This window comes from Botryllus schlosseri, chromosome 10 (genome assembly GCF_051294905.1).
Source record: "Botryllus schlosseri isolate E-star chromosome 10, Bs_hap1, whole genome shotgun sequence".
NCBI classification, from domain to species: Eukaryota; Metazoa; Chordata; class Ascidiacea; order Stolidobranchia; family Styelidae; genus Botryllus; species Botryllus schlosseri.
In genome coordinates, this window is record NC_137245.1 from 8,064,666 (window position 1) to 8,086,319 (window position 21,654).

Genomic DNA, 21,654 nt, shown 5'->3' on the forward strand with positions numbered 1-21,654 from the left:
TCCGTTGTTCTAATTTTAGCACAGCACTCGTTGCATCGTATTTCCATTGGTAGCGGTTCCAAAGACAACAAATTCGGTCGTCATTAATATAGGCGCGTACCGTCAACTGCGGATAATTTCAAAAATCCTTTTTTCAGCCTATGTTCACTGATGCGTAACTATTACCAACGGCGCTGCGAAGTACCAAGAATCGGTTTTCGCCTGTAATACTATCAGTTGACTTTAATAAATTCCCGTTGACTAATTTTTAATCGACGTGTCATAGTAGCCATGCGATAGTGCCATTATTATCCGTATTACCGTTACAAAGCATCGGGTGGATGTGACGTCGGCGCACGTTTAATCACGTGACCTCCGTCATGCCAGCAAGCGGTGATTTCTCAGGAGCGGTTTTCATACCAGATAGCGTACGAGCTCACCGCTATGTCGCAGGAGAGTGCTGAATCTCTTGGGGTCGCTAGAGATGGAGTGGAGGAGCAAAATGCATCGGAATTAGCTGTAGATGGCGCAGTAGTTGATGACAATTCTCATAGCCAAGCAGACGAAGCAGCCGTAGTACCGACGCAAGTCGACCAAGCGAGTACCAGCACCGTATCTCAAAGCGATATCACCGCGTCGGAGACAGCTGACGCATCGGAAATTGAGCTTCAACCCGCTAAAGATGGAGATCCTATACCCGAGGATGAAGCTGAGGCCACCACAACCGTCCAATTTATCGCAGTATCAGCCGAAGAGCATCAACGTATGGTATCTTCCGGCGAATTACCAGTGTCAGTGCAAGGAGCAGATGTTAACATGCAAATTCCAGGCGCCGAATCACAGCAAGTTCGTTTGATAGCTGTCGACAGCAATGGTGTTCCTGTGACTGAAACCGCGATTTTGCAAGCCGCAGCAGAGCAAGCCGGCATTGTTTTCATCACAAAAGATGATAATGATCAAGATATTCAAATTACAATCGACGAAGCAATGAAGCTATCGGAAGGAGGCAGTGGATCGCGGCATATGATTACAGCCACCACTGCCGCGGCTTTACTCGAACAGCAGAAACAGTCTATCACAAAAGAGGAGGTTGGCGACTCAGATGAGGAAAATGATGATAATGGATCGAAACCGTCTTTACAAATTCGAGTTTACAGCCAAAAAGATATATCGCAAGCGGGCGATATCATTCCGATTTCGTCAGAAGCCTCAACTTCAACATTGGTCGCTATGAGTATAGCGGAAGACTACTCGAACGCTGCAATAATGGGTAACACCGGCCTTGAAATAGCTGACGAAAGTGTGTACGAATTTCAAGAACCTCCGACTGGTAAGGACGCTGATGAAGATAGCAGTAAAATAGCTATCGTTGATCCGTCTATGTTTAAAAAAAACGGTCCCAGGCGTGGTGTGGATAAATCTAGAGACCGCCGCAAAATTTATCAATGCAAAGAATGCTCATTCTACAGTCATCGCCACAGCAATTTGATACGACACATCAAAATTCACACTGACGAGAGACCGTACCAATGCCACTTGTGCGAACGCGCGTTTCGCACCAACACACTGCTACGTAACCACATCAACACCCACACTGGCGTAAAACCGTACAAATGCGCCGAAGAAGGTTGCGTAATGGCATTTGTAACGAGCGGAGAACTGACTCGACACGTTAGGTACAGACACACGCATGAAAAACCATTCAAGTGCACTCTGTGCGATTACGCAAGCGTCGAAATCAGCAAGTTACGACGTCACTTCCGATCTCACACAGGAGAAAGACCTTACAGCTGTGACGAATGCGGAAAAGCGTTCGCCGATAGCTTCCATCTCAAACGCCACCGAATGTCCCATACTGGAGAAAAACCGTTTGAATGCCCTGAATGTCATCAGCGATTCACACAACGCGGCAGCGTGAAAATGCACATCATGCAACAGCATCTAAAAACGGCCCCCAAATTCGAGTGCGAAATCTGCCACACTTTGCTTGGCAGGAAGAGCGATCTAAACGTGCACATGCGTAAACAACACGCTTACCTCGACACGCCGATACAATGTCGCTACTGCGGAGAGCTGTTTCATGACCGTTGGAACTTGATGAAGCACCAAAAATCTCATAGAAGCTACGGAACGAGGCAGAATCAAAATGGGAGAGAATCCAGAAAGCGTCCTTGGGAAATGGATGAGGATGAAGAAGAAATTGACACAAAGATACCGGCTATCATCGAAGCCGGCACTTCGGATTCAGTGAAAACTGTCACTGTTTTTGTGGAGAATGATGAGGACACAGAGGAAGATGATAATCATGCAGCTGTTCTGATAGCAGGCGTGCAGTCCGAAGACATGATTGACGATCTTCTAACCAACGACGATTCGGAACCAGTGCTGTTAATGAAGAAGAAGCCAGCTGATGGTTTGACTCAAGTCACTTCTGCAGGCGAAAGCCAAGTCAAAACCGTGATTAGTCAGTCTGGGGAGATGATTCAGCTCGTGGATATGGGCAATTTGGTGGGGGATGACGCAGAAAAAGACGAGGAAAACGGCCTGCAGATTGCAGATCCGGGAGATGAGCTTTTAAACATTGCCATCAGCGCGAATCAATGAGTTTGATTCGTCGTCTGATACACGTTTGATCTGCAGGCTACCCCTGGTGGTATGCCAAGTTTCACGGGATTTATGTACTGTCGTTGACAATTCCTGAACACAGGACAATTGACAATTTTGTGAAGTTAACGAGTTGTGAATGTTGTCTGACGCTATGCGTTGGTGTTAAGTTTCTCGCCAAGCAAACGTTACTAGTTGTACTCCAGCTATGTACGTCGAAACTGAGGCTGGGCACAATTTTGGTGAAATTATAATTACGATGGTATTTTCTGCTTCAAAGCTTGATCGTAACTCCAAATTATCTGAAACCAGTATTCTTTTCGCTCGCAGATAAACTATATTCGAACTTACCACATACATCCTGTTATGATTTCATGGTGGTACTCACTGATTCCAGATTCAGAATTGAATCTATCAGGCACTCGATTTTTCCCAGCATAAGCGATTTCGCTGCTTCACCATTTAAATTTTGTGCAGTTATTGAATTTTGAATGATGTCCGATGCTATAAATTGATGTTTGAGTTCTTTATAAAGCGAACGTTACAAGTTGTTGTTCTGCTATTGCAAAACAAAATCTACCATCAGTAGCTTGTGTCGACCGCGAATATTAAATTGTGCTGCTGTTTGACAACTGTAAAGTGGTTTTGTTGATTATATGTGAAATATGAGAGGTGATGTGTAAATGATGTCCTGTCGAAATGATTACGTGTAAGAGTGCAGGACTAGCTTGGTGAGAGTTATCTTGGTCACTTACGGATGTGGATAGCTCAGTTAGTGCGTGTGTTGTCATTCACTCGGCGCTTGGCCAATAATCAGGGTTGAAAGGCATCTTTACAGATTTTTAGCTGTAGTTAAAATAATGAGTTGGTGCAATTAGTACTCTGTGTGGTATGCAGAGCATATTAATTGTACCAACTAGGTTTCAGTTTAAACACAATTTTGGTGCATCTCCCCGTGTTAGGAATGCCACCACTGCAGTTTACTAGTGGATATGATGTGATGTATTGTTGGGAATGTAATTAGTGAGATGCTAGCAATAACGACACGTGCAAAGTCTTCGATGGCTTTGTTTGCTACCCGTGTAAGGTCAATTCAGCTGGCGAAGCAATGCAAACATGACTAGTCTGCGGATAAACGACGGTAAAGTTATTGTAGCATGCACTCTGCGTTTGCTGGCAATAGAATTTAAGTTCCAGTTTCCTTTTGAAATAGGCTTGTTGCAGGGTGGTCGACATGGGTAAATTAGTGGAAGCTGCGTATTATTGGGTGGTTTCTCTGATTTTAACTGGAACCTTGGGACTGTTTCTACCTTTCATCATATACTACGTGTCTACAGCAATTGGATTGGAGGGTGACTTGACCAAAGGTATGTGAAACTGGTGATTTTAGTTGCGGCTAAATGTAAATATTGAAATCGGTGTAATTGGCAGGTCTTTCATGCACATACCTTTCTGTGGTATTCATATTCTGCTTGCTTCTACCTCATATTCCAAGAGGAAGGTTGAATTCAAAAGGCAAAGCAATATTCATTACTGGCTGCGATACTGGATTCGGGCTGATTGCAGCTAAAAAATTTGATGCTATGGGAATGCACGTTTTTGCCGGTAAGACTCGATCGTTGATTTTCAAAATATCACGAAATGCAGAACAGAAACTCATGTTCCGTGTTGTTGCCATCGATGAAATCTCAGAATTTGACTTATAGCCTATAGAGTCAATGCAATTAGGCAAGGTGTTACGTTTAGAAAGATTACCATAAATTGCTTAAAATGTCATTTTTATCATAATCTGATATTCTGGTGGCCCACTATTCATTTCTGCTATAGGACTATTATCTTTATTCAATTTAGATCCATACTTTCCCTCAAATTATGGAAAATTATTAGTTCCTTCAATTGCAGATGATGAAGGTATATTGACATGGAATCCCCAAAATAGTTGATTAACTGCAAAGTTAGGTGCTAATCCTGTTGTTAGTTGGTATCATGCAAACATTATCAACCTAGACATATCTGTAGACATTATGTCAATCACAAAAGGTCGGTATCTTCATGTTCAGAGATGTGTAGTGTACAACTGTAGGCTATATAGCCTATTGTACTTACATCTACTGTACACATAATAAATGATATGGTGAAGTGTCAGAACGTTTGAATGACAAAGTTATGATTTTTGAATGACACATGTATCTGTGAGCTGTTTTGATCGATTGAATGACAGAATTGTGATTTTTTAAATGACGCTTTTCAAAGTGTTGTTTTAATCGTTAGAATGACATCTCATTTCAGTGGCTGAAATAAAGTTGTTTTGAGCGACTTATCGGATCTTTCGGTTAGAACCAGCATTTTCGTTCAATGAACGCCATTTTTACTGTAGTCAGCTTAGCATTTTCCGATTTGTTGCAATTTTTTTCTGTCTTCCCGATGTAGGATGCTACTTGAAAGATAAAGGTGGTGAAGGAGCTAAGCTGCTCCAGGATACAGGCTCTGAACGCCTTAAAGTGATTCAACTTGACGTATCAAGCGATGAAAGTGTCAAAGACGCAGTCGATTTCATTGGAAAAAATCTACCCGCGGGACAAACAGGTCAGACCGTTTTTAATCATTAGGAATGTGATGCACTTTGGGGCCAATGTGTGGTTATTTTTAACTGTATGTGTGGTTAGTGGAGTAAAGCCTTGGGCAACGCTAGCAATTGCCAGATGTGCTCTATTGTTTATAATTTTAGTAAAATTCTTAGTAGAACCTTTTTAAGGCCAACTACTTTCGACAATTTGTAGTTTAAAAATTAGAAAGTAGTTTTGGGATGAGTTTGTATCAATTTTATCGGTGAAATTGTCGTAAGAATTTTGTGAGATTGCCCCTGTATCATTGTACTGGAATATATATTCGAAGATATTGCCTATTTGCATTGTCATTGGTTATTTTTTGTTAGCAGCGCTGGTGCATCGTCCAATTTAAAATAGTCTTCTGTTATTGACTGTATGTGACACCAGGCTTGTAACCAAGTCACAAGGTTCCAAGTGACATGTCAATCTCACTTTTATAGGTTTGACTCGAGTCAAGTCGAGTCATTTTCAATTCACCGCCGAGTCAAGTCGAAGTCAGTGAGAAGAGGTTTGAGTCCAAGTCATAGTGTTGTGACTCGAGTCCAAGTCATTGTGCTCAGCTCACTGTTCAGTTTTGAGTTCAATCCGGTTCAACCCTCTTTTTCCAACTCTGCTTGAGTGATATGGAATGGTTCGCGTTCATAAGATCATAATTTTCCTCAGTCCCATCAGATTCTTGTTCTATTTTCCAAGAATCAGGAATGATAGACGAAATACCAATAATGTGGTGACTTTACTAATCTTTGAAGTTACAACAAAATGTCTGTCTTGGACGTCTCAGTCTCGAGTCGTATGACTTGCCTCGAGGCATGCAAAATGACTCGAGTAAAAGTCGACTCTTTACAACCCTGTGTGACACTTCGACCAAATCTACTTCTTGAAACTACTTATTTGAGTAGCCAACTTCTTAGACTGCTCACTTGATATTTCTTCCTGAGTAGCAATGTCAGCTGCTTTCACCATCACTGCTAATCGACAAAGGCTTGTTCAGTTCTCAAAATAATTTGATCCATACAATTTCATCAGGTCTCTGGGGAGTGATCAACAATGCCGGGACATCCGCATTCGGTGACATTGAATGGTCATCAATGGAGCTATATAAGCATGTGGCGGACGTCAATTTGTGGGGCGTCGTCAGAGTGACAAAGGCATGCCTGCCGCTTATCCGAAGGCAAGCGGTGATTTGCTTAGCATCTGTATTGGTAGCAAGAGTCAAAAAGTAGAATAGATGCTATAGATATTCATTGCAATGTTCTCATTTTGTGTGAAAGTAATATTTTGATGGTGTTATTTTTTTAATTTCGTTGATGCGCAGGTCAATCTGTGCACCAGCAAGCTATAGTAATCTAACTATGCGGATAGAGGTATATTTTGGTAACTTTTTTGTTTTTATGACTCAGCGAAAATTTGCGTTCCGCAAATGCTTGCAGATTTGTGTGAGTGTTCTGCGGATTAGTAAAGGTAATGAACCGCTGACATAGTGATTGACATGTGATTGTCACTATCATAGTAGTAATTGCTGTCTACTGGTTCTGTAACTGGTTTCATCAAGTTATATGAATTTGACATCAGTGTTTGCGAACTTAAGGTGTGCTTTCCACTTTCAGGGCTAAAGGAAGAGTTGTTAACATGGCAAGCGGTATATCACGGATGGCTGCACCGTCACGGTCCGTATACTGCATCACCAAATTTGGCGTTCAAGCCTTTTCTGATTGCTTACGCTATGAAATGAAGCAATGGGGAGTGAAGGTAGATTAGATTTAGAATGATGCGGCATCTAGCTTGAGGCGCATTCCCGAAACTTCGGACCATTGATTAGAACAGGGGCGAGCCACTTCTCCGGCCGGCGAGCCGGATATGGGAAAGTGAAGACCTTGGCTGGCGGGATTACAGAATATATATACATTATAGCTTAATCGCGTATTTATCCACCTATACAAGGAATCAATTGTATTTAATGTAAACTTTAAGTTTGAAGCATGGCGACCAAAAACAGTATTTAGTGAATTTATTTACAACAGCTATTGAAGTCAATCGGACATCTGTGGTCGTTTAATATTGTCAACTAGTTTTATGAACTCTGGTTTCATGTCGTATGCGGAAACCCTTGGTAAAGACTGCACGCGAACATCAGTTATATTGAAACACAGCCTTGCTCGGTAATGTTCGTGGCTGTGTTGGGATCAAGTCACTACCTTCGAGTCACAAGTCATCTCGAGTCAGTGCACATTTTGACAAGAGTCAAGTCAAATCACTTGATTTTCAAAGGTGACTCGGGTCAAGTCAAGTCACGCGATTTTTGGAGGTGACTCGAGTCAAGTCAAGTTGAAATTTCAAAGTACTAGACATGATTCAAAGTCATTACATTTTCCTGACTGTTTTAAATACAGATGAAGCACCGTACCCATTTATTCTGAATCAAGGAACGAATAAAGACTTGATTAAACGCTGTTTCGCTCACGCATATGCAGAACTGCTCTACTGCGCAAGTATAGCGGTATAGCCTCAGTCTTTAAATATCGGCCAAAATACAGGATAACATACCAAACCTCAGGAAGTTTAAAAATTATATAGTTCAATACCCTACCCACCCACTTATCCACGATACACAATTATAAATGTGTGAGCGATATTCGTTTGATTTAAATTATATACAAGATGGTTGGTTGAGGTGAGCAAGTTTACGACAATGTAAGCTGTTGTATCAGGTCCGATCACCGCGTTTGCGATCAATTTATTTGTGATGTAACAATGGAGGTTCGGTAAAACGCACAATCATTGATTCATTGGTTATGGCAATCCGAACTTGAACAAGATACAGCGATTTAGTCGACATCTATTGCTTGATGACTTGAAGTTGACTTGCAAATTTTGCTCCGAGTAATGATTGAATAGTATATTCATATTAAAATGAACCCGAATATTTTCGGCTGACACTCGTCAGGGGTAATCGTCAGAAACTAGTAGAGAATTGGAAAGAACATTGTATATCAACAATCGTATCACAAAATATGACGTCACCAGCATGAAATTTTGTTTACGTTCACCAAATTTCATGCTGGTGACGTCATATTTTGTGATACGATTGTTGATATACAATGTTCTTTCCATTTCTCTACTAGTTGCTGACGATTACCCCTGACGAATGTCAGCCGAAAATATTCGGGTTCATTTCAATATGAATATACTATACAATTGTATATTGAAGTTCTGTACCTCCAAGAAGCTCTCCGAGTAATGAGTAGATCTGCATTTCTGAAGCGTCATGTCAAGTCAAGTCATTTTTCCAAGGTGACTCGAGTCAAGTCAAGTCGTACAAAAAACGTGACTCGAGTCATCCCAACACTGGTTCATGGTTGAAAATGTAGGTAGACCCGAACAGAGCAAGTAGTTTAATGTCCATCTTTCTCAGATTGGCAAACTTGGATTCATTCTTTGACGCATGAAATTTGTCAATACTTTCAGAATGAAATTTCACTTTCAGACTAAAAACTCTCAGCGGGCCGGATCCGGCCCGCGGGCCGTATGTTGCCCTCCCCTGGATTAGAACAAGTTCACAGCCTATTCTTTGACATGAAATAAACTATAGAGGCTGCGCATGGATGGATATTAATATCCTCTGTCTAGCAGTCTCCGACTTCTAGTTTAGTTCTCCGACTTCCTAGAACCATACTGTGACATCATTGAAACTGCCAAGAATTTTTGCCTCTATTGGTAGATAATGGTATTTCTTTCAAACTGAAATATCGACCTGATTATATCTGCAAAAAGTATGCGCCTCCACGACCAAATCCACTTTTTGTTCGAAACTACCGACTTGAGTACTTTCAAACCTTCATTTTCGTTTGAAGCAGTTTTAACATCTCTAGGAAATTGTCACATTACCGGTATATGTGTATAAATTTACGACCTAACTCAGAGGCGGGCCACTTCTCCAGTTGGCAGGCCTGATATGGAAAATGAAGTACTCGACGGGCCGAATTCCTGAATCGATACATTAATCGCGTATTTATCCACGTATGCAGGGAATATATCATATTTAAGGTAAACTTTAAGTTTTAGAGACAAAAAACAGCATATTTAATGAAGATATTAACGTTACATACTTCAATAGCAGTTGAAGTCAATGAGGCATGTGCGGTCGATCAAAGTTGTCAACAAGTTCTTTGAACTCTGTCTGCATGTCGGATGTTGGAACCCTTGATAAAGACTGCACAGTGCCCGTGAACGCAGATTTGTCTTGTTAATGTTAGTAAACTGTCACTATTATTTTTGTCTGTTCAGCTTTTAATTATTACACTAAACAGCCCAAATTTCACTGTGATCTATTTTTCCGGCTTGTCGAAATGCATGAGACTGAAGGAAAAAATGGAAAGGCCCTTTGTAACGGAACATAACATGCTTGTCACATGACTAAAAACCGAAATAAATTCACCATAATTTGACGTAGTAAGCAAGTAGGCCTACAACTGTGGCCGCGGACCAGGTTATCATGTAAGACCGGTAACTGTATGCGGGCCGCTCAAATTCCTCAAAATCTCGTATGTTGCCCGCTCCAGGCCTAGCTGCTACTTCTACTATGAATACCAATTACTGCAACTTTAACCACCTCTGCTAATTGGTGTTTGTTCTCAGGTTTCAATTCTTGAACCAGGAAACTACATCGCAGGAACAAGCATTTTCACGAAGGAATCAGTCTCTGCATTGGCCGATAAAATGTGGAGCCAAATGAACGACACTGTCAAGAAGGACTACGGCCGCACATATTTTAATAAGAAGGTTGGTGCTAATCACAGGTGGTCAGTTACGAGTCACTTCTACTTTTTTGCAGTGCCTCTATTTTAATTTTTAGCAGTTTAGATTTTGAAGAGGGTTTGGAGATAAATTTTCTTCGCTTTACTGAGTGGAATTATCACCACTGTGTGCCGCTGTGTGCAATAGCCTCTGCATCAATGCAACTGAGCATGTTTTCAACCGCTGAATCTGTTTGTAGTGTCATTGGTCATTCTGCGTTAGTCGCACCAAGATGCACCTTGAAATGAACTGTTAAAACCGTTCAACGATATCTACCATTGCACCATTCGTTTTCTACCCCCCCCCCCCCTTATTAGTTTGAACATATCTTGGAAAGGGTTACTTTTACTGTAATAGGGTAGAAATTCATGGTGTTACTTCCCTGCGCTGACCACTTTAGCTACCCCTGTGTGCAACCAGATGATGGGTGCAAGGTCGAGGGGTATCTTCTCAATTAATGCAGAATGACTACTGGCGCCATAAAGCACCCATGACCGTTTCATCCAAAAAGTGATGGAAATATGTGCAAGTGTAGGGTTACCATACGTCCTGTTTCAAGAGGATTTGTCCTCTTTTTTGACATTTTTGAAAGCGTCCTCGGAGGACGCCCTTTTGTCCTCATTTCTGAGATTTTGTCTTCTTTCTTGAGAATTTTGGTCAAATTTAAGGCCAAATTCGACTGAGATGCCGTACATTACCACCGAAGTAACGCTCCGGCGGGTATTTGGGGAGCCGAGCCGGAACGTTGACCTTTTTTAGTCAACCGCCTGATGAAGTGAAGGGAGAAATAGTATTTCGGGCAAGCTGAGCAAGAAAGATGACCATTTTTTAGTCAACCGACCAGGAAGTGGGGATAAATTTACCATTTGTTCAGGATTTTCCACCGGTTTTGCAAGTTTGAAAATCTTGAAAACGTGTCCTCTTTTCAGATTTACAAAATATGGTAACCCTATGCAAGTACCAATTTCATCTGTGACCAAACCAGGGTTGGAACCAAGTCAAAAGGTTCCGAGTCACTAGTCAATCTCACTTTTATAGTTTTGACTCGAGTCAAGTCGAGTCATTTTCAATTCACCATCGAGTCCGAGTCATAGTGTTGTGACCCGAGTCCAAGTCATTGTGTTCACTGCTCAGTTCAATCCGGTTCAACACACTTTATTCAACTCTGCTCGGGTGTAAAAAGTAATTAGTTCGACCAGGAAAATCTTGAGGGGGGACAATTAGTCACCATGTGCTCGAATAACTCCAGAAATGTAAAAGCGGTTAGGTACTCATTTATCTCGCAACTTTTCAAAGTAGTTGTGATTTTTTTGCTTTATTCCTGAAGTACATTTTAACACGTAATAGGTTAACGAGATGGTGGGTTACTGCAATGCTGGCACAACAGATCTATCTCCAGTCATCAATGCATATGAAGACGCTCTTTTGTCGAAGAATCCATCAACGCGCTACTTTCCAATGAGCCCTTACTGGAAGATAAAAGTCTTCATTATGACTCATTTTCCTACCGCGATTGCAGACTAGTAAGTAAACCTGGTATCGATCTTAGTCCCCAGCAGTGTTGGGATCAAGTCACTACCTTCGAGTCCCGAGTCATTTCGAGTCATTGCACATTTTGACTCGAGTCAAGTCAAGTCAATCGATTTTCGAAGGTGACTCGAGTCAAGTCAAGTCACTCGATTTTTGGAGGTGACTTGAGTCTAGTCGAGTCAAGTCAAGTCAAGTCACGAGTCAAGTCACATTTGAAGTCAAGTTGCCTTTTCGAAGTATGAGGCATGCTTACGTCATTGCATTTTGCTAGCTGTCTGAAATGCAGATTGAGTGGTCATTGGTCATTGATTCTGAACCGATGAACTAATATAGAGTCAAATATACGCACAAAAAGGCGCGCAGTATCGCTCACATATAAGTAGAAATGCTAAACTACGTAAGTAATTGCATAGCCTCAGTTTATAGTTACCAGCCAAAATAGAGAATAGAGAAACGAATAGATAAGATGCCATACATTACCCATTTACAAATTGATAAGACACAATTCGAGCCTGCGTCAATGGTTGAGGACTATATAAACTATCTTCGAATTCCATTTCAATAAAACAAGAGGTTTGGTTCAGGTAATAACAGAGAACAGTAATAGACATTTTGTCATTAAATTACTTCAATATGCTAGTTTACGACAGCGTAAGCTGTAAGCTTCGATCACTTCGTTAGCGGTCAATTTATTTGTGAGAAAACAATGGAGGCTCAGTAAAACCCACGATCAATGAATGATTGGTCGCTCTCACGGGTTACACCAGCGTTTCGCGAACAATCCGATAGCAAGATACAGTGATTTTTATTGACATCGATTGCTTGATGACTTGAAATTGACTCGTAAATTTTTGCTTCGAGTCACGAGTCAATTCACATTTCTGATACGCCGAGTCAAGTCAAGTCATTTTAGCAAAGTGACTCGAGTCAAGTCAACTCATACGAAAAAGGTGACTCGAGTCTTACTCGAGTCATCCCAACACTGGTCCCCAGCCTAACAATTTTCTGTTTTCAGCATCTACATCACAAGGGGCTCAAGCACGGTCGCGCCTACGAAATATGACTAGTTTAATTTATCGACCAAAATACAGTTAAAGCCTTGTCGTAGATGTGTGTTGTATTTTATTGTCGCCGCTCGTGTATGTGAATTATCAAGACTTTCGTAACTGCTTGAGCTATTTAGAATCTGCTTCGTGGTCGATGGTTTGTGTAGAATGCTTCTGGGTCAGAGAATATGCTACGACTTATGAGGTAGCGTAATACTTAGTATTCCAAGTTCAGTTAGTTCAACGGTTGTCAGTGATTTAAGCACTTGGTAAATTTTGGTGATTGTGATAATCACTACGTACCCTGGACAGGAGGGCTCATAATGTTGGCTACATCCCAACGGGTAAGCCAGGAATGTCTGGAACTTCGCCATCCGAAATTTAGAGGTTGACGTTCACAAACCAACCTTGGTGGGTTCTGCACTGTGAACCTTTTACGTATATTACAAGTTTTACTTCATTATAAAATCTTTGGTTGAAGTTTGTTGTATTTCAGATGCAGGCCACTCTGTATGGCGCTGGCAGCATAAAATAAACAACACTAAACGAGAATGCTCCTTGACAATCTTGCTTTGTTACAAAAAGTTGCTCGAAATATCCAGCTTGCCGTTTGTCAATATTTAGCGACTCTCTGCTGTGAGATAGACCCGCAGTCACACAACATCAAGAGCGGAATACACTGCATGTAGTCACGGAATGATGCTTATTCAACCAATCATTGAAATTCATATCGTTGTCTGATGTAAAAAATCTGGCGGGAGTACGGGGTCAATTTTGACTTCATATGTTTATTGCATCATAAAAACCAAATCTGTGCGATTGCGGTGCTGGTTACGGTTAATGGAGTATTAAAGGTAGCAAGTATAATAGAAACCCATTTTACAGTCTGCTCAATATCAACGTACTCTGACGCCGAATACATTGTCCGGTCTGGCCTATACCGTTAAGGTATAAGCAGGACCGTAACAACACTTCGTCACGTCAGGCCCCCCGAAACGTTGATCATGGGCCCGCCATAAGGTGATAAACCAGACTTCTGGGGGGCTTGGCCCCCAGACCACCACCCCCCAACAGGTGCGTCGCGTTTGCCGCGACTTATCAGTGACGTTTCCATTACTTTTCGGTCGGGCGCTATTATTCGCCAAATAGCGCGAAAAATTTCCACATTCCATGATTGAATCGGATATTATGACCGGAAATTGCATATATGTTGCTATCAAATTGTGCTCATGTGATCAAATGTCCCGGTAGAGCTGAATGACGTGCATGGGAAACTGTAGGGCCCAAAAATAATGATTAAACATATTGGGGTAATGGGTGGTATATTAACTTCATTACATAGGCGCCGACTTACGAGGTTACGAGGAGGCGCAACCACCTCGTGACCATATTTACGAGGCGGCGGCCACCTCGTACAAAATGCTCAAACGCCCAAGTGATTTGTGACCAATAATTATTAATCAGGCGAATCGACGCGACCTCGTTAGAGAAATCGGCGAGTTCGATACGCGCGTGTGCCAGGCGCGAAGCCAGTGGGCTTTCGGAGACCGAAACCTTTTGAAACGCGAAACCATGTCATTTTGAAACGACCATTCTAACTCTAATATTCAGTTGCAATTCAATAATTGTATTATCGTTGTTCCGCCGGGCCGATTTGCGAGAAGCATGTTGTCAATTAATGAGAAGATTCTGTGATGATCTCCCGCTGAGATGGTCGCGAAATTAGGTTATTCATTCCCTAGCGCGTGGCAATGGTCGCTAGCCCGGTTTATCGCGTCTCGAACAAGCCTGCATCTGAAATATGCCCGGCTCACTCTATACCAGTGGTTCCCAACGTTGGCGATATCGCCCCCCAGGGGGCGATTTGGCGGACTAGGGGGGCGAAAATAACGAAGGGGGCGATAGGGGGGCGAAAACGGACGAAGGGGGCGATAGGGGGCGAAAACAACGAAGGGGGCGATAGGGGGCAATGGCGCGTTAAAACGGCTATATTGGAGTCGGGACCGTAACTACCGCACCCTAAACCCCCCAATTGGGGGTGGGGGGCCCGAAATCGAAGGAAGCCCAAAATCATTTCGCGAATTAACATGAATGATAGAGTCAGTTTTTAGAAATTCATGCGACTTTTTCCAAAATCTAATCTTTTCATGTATCTTGTTGTTGGGGTCCCCGTCACCCAACAAAAATACGCATGATTTATGGAAATGGGAGACTTCGGCGTCGGCCATTACTGCGCCACGACGCACCAAGACATATGAAGTTATAGGCCATGTAACATGCGACTCCGAGAAGTGTGCCAGAACGATCAGCAGCGAGAAGAAATTGACCGAAAAGGAATGCCCTTGCGCTGACCGAAAACTTCGATATATAATATATATACATATATGTTTAATTGTCCATAGGCGCCTCAATGGCTGGCGTCGAATGTTCCTGTCCTGGCGACCTTAACCCTACAGGACAAATGCCATCCCCCAAGGAAAAAAAATATTTGCCAGTAAAGAAATACCAATATGAAATCATGTGCGTCTTTTAGTTTGGTACGTTTCGGCGATTTCCATGTCGTCTGACATAGCAGATATAGGAGGTCACGAAATAGCATCATGTAAAGAAGTCAATACAACAACGATTCCGCCCGAAGATGTATAATTATTATTTAGGGGTCCTACCTTTTCCAACATACCACATCGACCATATTGACCGATTTAAACATGAATTATTTAAATTTGTCGCGCTTCGCGCGTTTCGGTGAAATACGGTGACTCATCAAACAGTATATGAAATAGGGTATAGCTGATATGTAGCGACAAAAAGCCAACTGGCTGAGGGTGACTGGGGGTTGGTTTATCACCCTATGGGGCCAAGGACCAACGTTTTCGGGGGGGGGGCGTCACGAAGTGCTGTTTTTCGGTTTCCAATATTTGGGGGGCGATGATCGGTGTGTAGCTTCAAATGGGGGCGATGAGTCGAAAAAGGTTGGGAACCACTGCTCTATACTATCGATTGCCTGCGCAATCGCATCTGTATTGGCGTCTTCGGCCTGGCGTACACGATATCATCGCTGCCATATACATGAGCAATTGAGCATCTGCGATAGGCCTGGTGCGAAAGATACCATTGCTGGTTTAACTATCGCGTCTCGGGCCTAGCATGCTTTGGCTCCTATCTTCCGCTGGTTTGGAGACAATGCGGTCGAGTTTACGCTAATTGGTGATTGTTGATGTTACATTGATTAAAGAGCGACATCGCGAAACTGAATAACATCGAATGCAAAGAGACCCGTACGTAATTGATTCCCGCTAATACTTAAACGTAACGATCATAAGATGTGTATCATGGTTTGAGCTCTAAAAGACGACACGTGTCGGGTCTGAACCACCTGAAATCGGTGCCGTCAAGTTCGGATATTTTGATTTGCGAAAACTGTCATCGAGGCTGCGTAATACGCGCGCGTATTTAATTGTTCACCAGAGATCAGGGACTCACTAATTGACTGCACTACCGGACTCTTTGACAAGCTCATCATACGCGTAAAATCGTCAACATGAACACCATCCTAGATCTCCTCTCCCGACCATCCGCCCAAATAGACGATCTGCTTTTTTAAAATCTAAATGATGCACGCCCACATTCGTTTACAAAACCATTCTTGAGCTAGCTAGCTTCGTGTGATACTCTTCGTAATCGGAGCGCGAAATTGGAGGATGTGTTGGTGTGTGCCTCCCAATTGGAATTCATTTCTGCGCATATTCGTTTCTCTAAGAAGGCTTTGCCAGTGAGATTAATCGGGAAATGCAGCAATACAGCTTAAACACCGATATAATGAGAAAACAATTGTCGCAACGACAGTTACTCAATACTATGTCAAACTCAAAACCTATTCATAACGATTCTGATTAGAATACACGCTTTCTCGTTTGCAACCATCCATATTTTTTTGTTTTCTACTTGATATATTCGTACTCCGAAATTGCCGCACGATGTCATTTTTCAGTGTTCCATTCATTATTAAAGTGCAGTAGGCGATGCCATGCCATTGTCCAATATTGATGCATAACGAGATTCTGGGTGGCGCAAATTCTGATTTTATTCGATTCGTTTGAACCGGAAACCTTCTATATTCCGATCAACTTGATTGCTGGATGTACTCGTATCGAGAACAACAATATCGAATATTAAACTATTGGGCATTTGGTAGACAGTGAATTTCTATTGATAAGATCGCGGCATGCACCGGGAAGTGGAATTAGTTCTAGTCCAGGGTTAGTCAACCAGCGGCCGTAGAAGGAAATTTGTGCACTTGTGCAGCCGTCAACACGTAAGTCAATTAGTATGTGTTGGCGGCCGTCGACAAGCAAATTGAATTTGCGAATTGACCGATGTACTCCCAAAATGCTTCGCGAACGTAAATCGGAAATGTACCAATGCCGCCAAAATCGCTGTTTTAATCTGTAAACAATTGCCGCGATGCGAGCTAATCAACGCGAAGCTAGAAATCGCAAGAGACAATTATTGATTGGCTGCGCGATTTCGCGTTTGTAATCATCATTATTGTCTGCTTGTTCGAGAGTTGTGTGTTAATTGCGAACTTGCCAGGCCAGTGCGTAGCGTATTTCGTTAATCACACCACAGCGCATTGCGCTTGAATTTTCAGTGACGTAAATTCTGATTTCTGTTCGGTGCATTCCGTCGGACGGACTAGTAGCGCAGTTATATTTTCATATGATCGTACTCGTACCGTTTTAAGATTCCATTTAATAACTCGACCGCATGGTTTGATATTAATGACCACAGGGCCGGTATTAAAACGCCACCCGAATAGTTTAACGCTGCACGTAAACCAGCTCGGCATGTAGTAAAGTGCGTTTTAGTGCGACGATGACGTCATTGATATGGAACAATTATGACGTCACAAGACTTCGCCAACTCGTATAAAAATAAAAGTCGGCGCCTATGCTTCATTACGTGATGTTTCGCGTATGTCAAAAGATATTGAAATCGCCCAAACGTACTCTAAACTAAAAGACGCATACGATTTCAAATTGTTATTTCCTTGCGGGTAGGCATTTGTCCTGCAGGGATCAGATTGCCAGGATAGGAACAGTTGGCGCTAGCCATTTAGGCGCCTATATATAGACAATTAAACATATAGGCCTATGCAATATGTTCCCTCTAAATTTTCACGAGTCTGCGCGTACTCACCAACTCACTGTGAGTCCCAATTGCGCACGCGCGCAGCGTAGAGGGAACAGTGGCCCTATTTATATATATCGAAGTTTCTGGTCAGCATAAGGGCAGTCCTTTTCGACTCAGGTTTTCTCGCTGCCGATCGTTCTGGCACACTATTCTTGGAGTCGCATGTTATATGGCCTAAAACTGTATATGTCTTGGAGCGGCATGGCGTGGTAATGGCCGACGCCGAAATGCCCATTTGTACAAATCTTGCTTATTTTTTCTTTTGTATGTGTGTGGGGGGGCGTATCCAAAACCCAGATACTGGGCAACATTCACTCGCGAAAAGTTTTTTTAGAAGTTGCATAAATTTCCCCCAAAAAACTCTACAATTTATGCTAATTTACGAAACAATTTTGGGCCCCCTTCGAGCTCGGGCCTCCAAATTGGGGGTTAGGGGTGCGGAAGTTACGGTCCTGTGTATAAGGTGAACTTCCCTTGTAAGTCCACGTTGAAATTGTTGGCAAAGCGACGGAAGATATTGATTGTATGAGATTATTATATCATTTGATTGCCCTAGTTCAGTGGTTCCTAACCTTTTTGTCTTCATGCCCCACTTCAGATTTATTCCGAACCTTCATTCCCCACAAGGACCGTAACAGCACTTCGTCAGCCCCCCTCCCCCCCCCAAAAAAACGTTGGTATTGGGCCCCCCACATGGTGATAAATCCCTTCAGCCCTCATGAGCCTGTACGCTTTCCGTCGTTACTTCTCAGCTAGATTGGGTCTACCGTAAAGTGCATCGCCTTATTTTGACTGAACGAGCAAAGCGCGAAATATTTATATAATTCATGTTTGTATCGATCAATATGATCGGGAATTATATATATTTTGCTATCACTTTTTTATCCTCCCTGCTCACGTAATCAGATTTACCGTTGGACATGAGTGCGGTAGGATCCCTGACTAAGTATTAAACATCTTCTTGCGGACCCGTTAGTATATTGACTTCGTTACATTATGCTATTTCGTGACCTCCTATATCTGGTATGTCAAAAGATATGGAAATCGCCAAAACTAAAAGGCACACACGATTTCAAATTGGTATTGCTTTACCGGCAAATAATTTTTCCCTGCGGGATGTCATTTGTCCCGTGGGGTTCCAGATCGCCTGGACAGGAATTTCCGAAACGTTTACAACCAGAAATCAACAGTACACTATGCGATATTTAGCACTGAAGCAGGTGCGCGAGAAAGTAGCTTGCTAACCAATTTGTTGTTGCTATGCGTATCTAGTCACGTGATCGAAGTCCTGCAAAAGGCCTATTACGTTGCCGTTTCATGCTATGAAGCGACGACAAATCTGCGACTGTAGCATAGCTCGACTGTGAATCATGCGATGCGCATCTATCCGTAGGTTAATTATCTATAGTCAATTAGTCATACTCGGCTGAGGAATACAAACAAATGTTGAGAGTTGCGCGAGATAACCACGTCGAAGTGATGCCGGAGATTGATATGCCCGGACACGCGAGAACAGCCACAAAGGCTACAAAAGCATTGTAAGCATCGGTCTGCAACAACTGCGCATCGGTACGTCAGTGGAATGTTATCCTCGTGATCACCACAAAGGTTATGTTTTTACAGAAATACGGGAGCCCAAAAATTTCATACGAAATCATACTTACCTGACGAAGTAGTAAACCGTGATCACTCAGACGGTTCTGCCCGGGCGAGGCCATGCCATTGCACATGGGCATGGTTGACCCCGGCGATTACCCCAAATGTGGGTAACTCGGTCGTGTAATTTCTGCTAGTGGGGTCTGCGTTCGCGCTAACCCCTTACTCTTGTTGAAGCGAACTGTACTGCTCCTCGCTGGCTGCCGAGACCGATAATTCAATGGTTCAAGCCATCATGTACGGTGAGCAGGTTCAGCCAACTCAGGAATTGTTGGGTTTGGGGTGACAGTGATTATTATCCGTACAAAAGGCTTCCATATTATCTGTGTTCCTTATTCGGGGGTTGGATGATAACTTTGTTTACGGCAGTGAAAAAGGGAGAGAATCTTTATTCGTCAACATTACATATCAACATCATAGAACAAAATTGTGACGCAGTGATATCCGACGGGCAAGGTAGACGGGAGGCTCGATATGGCAAAGATTTTTGAGCCGAGCCCACCCAGGACAGGAGCAATTATCACAGTTGATAACCGGTGTGTCGATATAGCGTATAGTGCTGGAGTCGTCAACTCCTGGCACGCGTGCCAATTGTGGCACGTGGGATGGTTTTTCATGGCACGCCAAGTGAATTGACACACACAACATGTAGGCCTATTAATCCTATTTCTGGCAAAAAGTCAAACAGAAATGTTCAAAATGGAGAAAGCTCGAAGGTGTCTATAAATTATTTCGTAAATCAATATAAAGTAGAGTAGGCTATTTAGTGGCAGATTCTATTTATCTTGAAGATTTTCTCCGCGCTTGGCGCGATTTAGTTGGACCGGATACAATTTTAATGTGGATACCCCTAAAATACATCGAATAAATACAAAATACGCTTAATATACAGCAATGACACCAACAGATATATCATTTCGGAAATATGCGACTTCATTAACTGCGCTTCTAAAATGATTGGCAGCGATAAAACCTTCATATTAAATAACCGCCGCATGTTGGTCAAAACGTTCGATATTGATAAGTCCACGTCCAGGCATCGAAATGACGGGGCCACATATTCCTGTACCCACATCATGAGTCGCACGGTGCCAATGAGACCCACAGCCAGAGATAAAATAATGAGCCCTGCGACGAAATGTGAAATGCGCGTTTGTCTTACGAATGGAGATTTTATTCCATAGTTTCGTCGGATATGTGTAAGTGATTCCAATATATTTTGAACAGCGGCAGTCTTTACCACGCCCATTAGCAATCAGTCAATCAATCAATCAGTTTAATTAATATTTTCATCATTTCAAAACATCACGAAACTGCGATACCTACAATGAAAAGATAAGAATAAGGTGGCCAACGCGAAGTAAAGATGTGGCATGCACGCTCAATGAAAAGTAAAGCACAGAATATAAAAGTCAAACCACAAAATGAGGTGGCATGCGGCGGAAGGCGAGATCGCTGTTGCGTCGTGCTTTGCAGACAAACCTATGTGTCAAGCCGACCTGTGTTATACAGTGGTGAATCCTGAATACATTTTGCATGATCAAGCCATTCCGTCACAACAACGTTGATGCGCGTGTCGCTTATTGGCTACGGTACCGAGCGCAGAAACTACAAAGCAACCACCGTAAATAGCCCTTACCACCGATGGGTTGTGGGTTCGATTCCGACTGAGGTCGACTCCATAATTTCTACCTAACTGTTGGAGGTTTATCTATACTAGGCCCCTTCTCGCCATCTCATCCGCGTAAGCAGTGTCTTAAAAAGCACAGAAGTGGGCGGAACTACAAGTCGACAGATACAAAATAAAAATAAAAACAATCAGCCTGGTGTAAATGACAATTGCCGTCGACAGACACCATGGATAACACAGACAAACAGTTGATATCCTAAAAAAATAACTTCAAGATGATCTGCTAGATAGAAATGCCTTGGCTGCATGGGCGTTATATTGGTCCATGTGTGTGGCCATCATAGCCAAGGGTGTCGTCGGAAGCGTTACGCAGTGATTATTACATTCGCCGCCACTTATCCTCGTGGAAATGGATTTTCGGCATACGGTCATATCAAATCGACGGCGCGGATTTGCAAGATATGGCCGCGTATTTCAAGAAAACTGCGGGGAGCGATGCTCATGATCTCGCCCGAGAGCTACCATATGTCCTCTTTCAGGGGGATTTGTGCTCCTTTTTCAAGAAATAGCAAGTGTCCTCGGTGGACGCCCAACCGTCCTTTTTTTCGAATTT

The 21,654-nt window shown here is 42.6% G+C and overlaps 2 protein-coding genes and 1 non-coding gene across 3 annotated transcripts; all 3 read left to right on the forward strand.

Moving 5' to 3' along the window:
* Positions 1-374: 374 nt before the first annotated feature.
* LOC145449003 (uncharacterized) lies at positions 375-3,270 on the forward strand. Its single transcript, XM_080327462.1, has one exon. It carries the CDS (start codon positions 424-426, stop codon positions 2,581-2,583), a length of 2,160 nt encoding a protein of 719 aa, XP_080183588.1. The 5' UTR covers positions 375-423; the 3' UTR covers positions 2,584-3,270.
* A 152-nt stretch (positions 3,271-3,422) lies between these two features.
* Positions 3,423-12,623, forward strand: LOC145449009 (D-beta-hydroxybutyrate dehydrogenase, mitochondrial-like). Its single transcript, XM_080327470.1, has 9 exons — positions 3,423-3,724; positions 3,797-3,950; positions 4,015-4,188; positions 5,014-5,169; positions 6,219-6,363; positions 6,800-6,941; positions 9,828-9,971; positions 11,334-11,509; positions 12,532-12,623. The coding sequence occupies exons 2-9, from the start codon at positions 3,818-3,820 to the stop codon at positions 12,581-12,583; spliced, it is 1,122 nt and encodes a 373-aa protein (XP_080183596.1). The 5' UTR covers positions 3,423-3,724; positions 3,797-3,817; the 3' UTR covers positions 12,584-12,623.
* A 6,788-nt stretch (positions 12,624-19,411) lies between these two features.
* Positions 19,412-19,575, forward strand: LOC145449243 (U1 spliceosomal RNA). Its single transcript, XR_013918188.1, has one exon. It is a non-coding gene; the product is annotated as a U1 spliceosomal RNA (small nuclear RNA).
* The last annotated feature ends 2,079 nt before the right edge of the window (positions 19,576-21,654 follow it).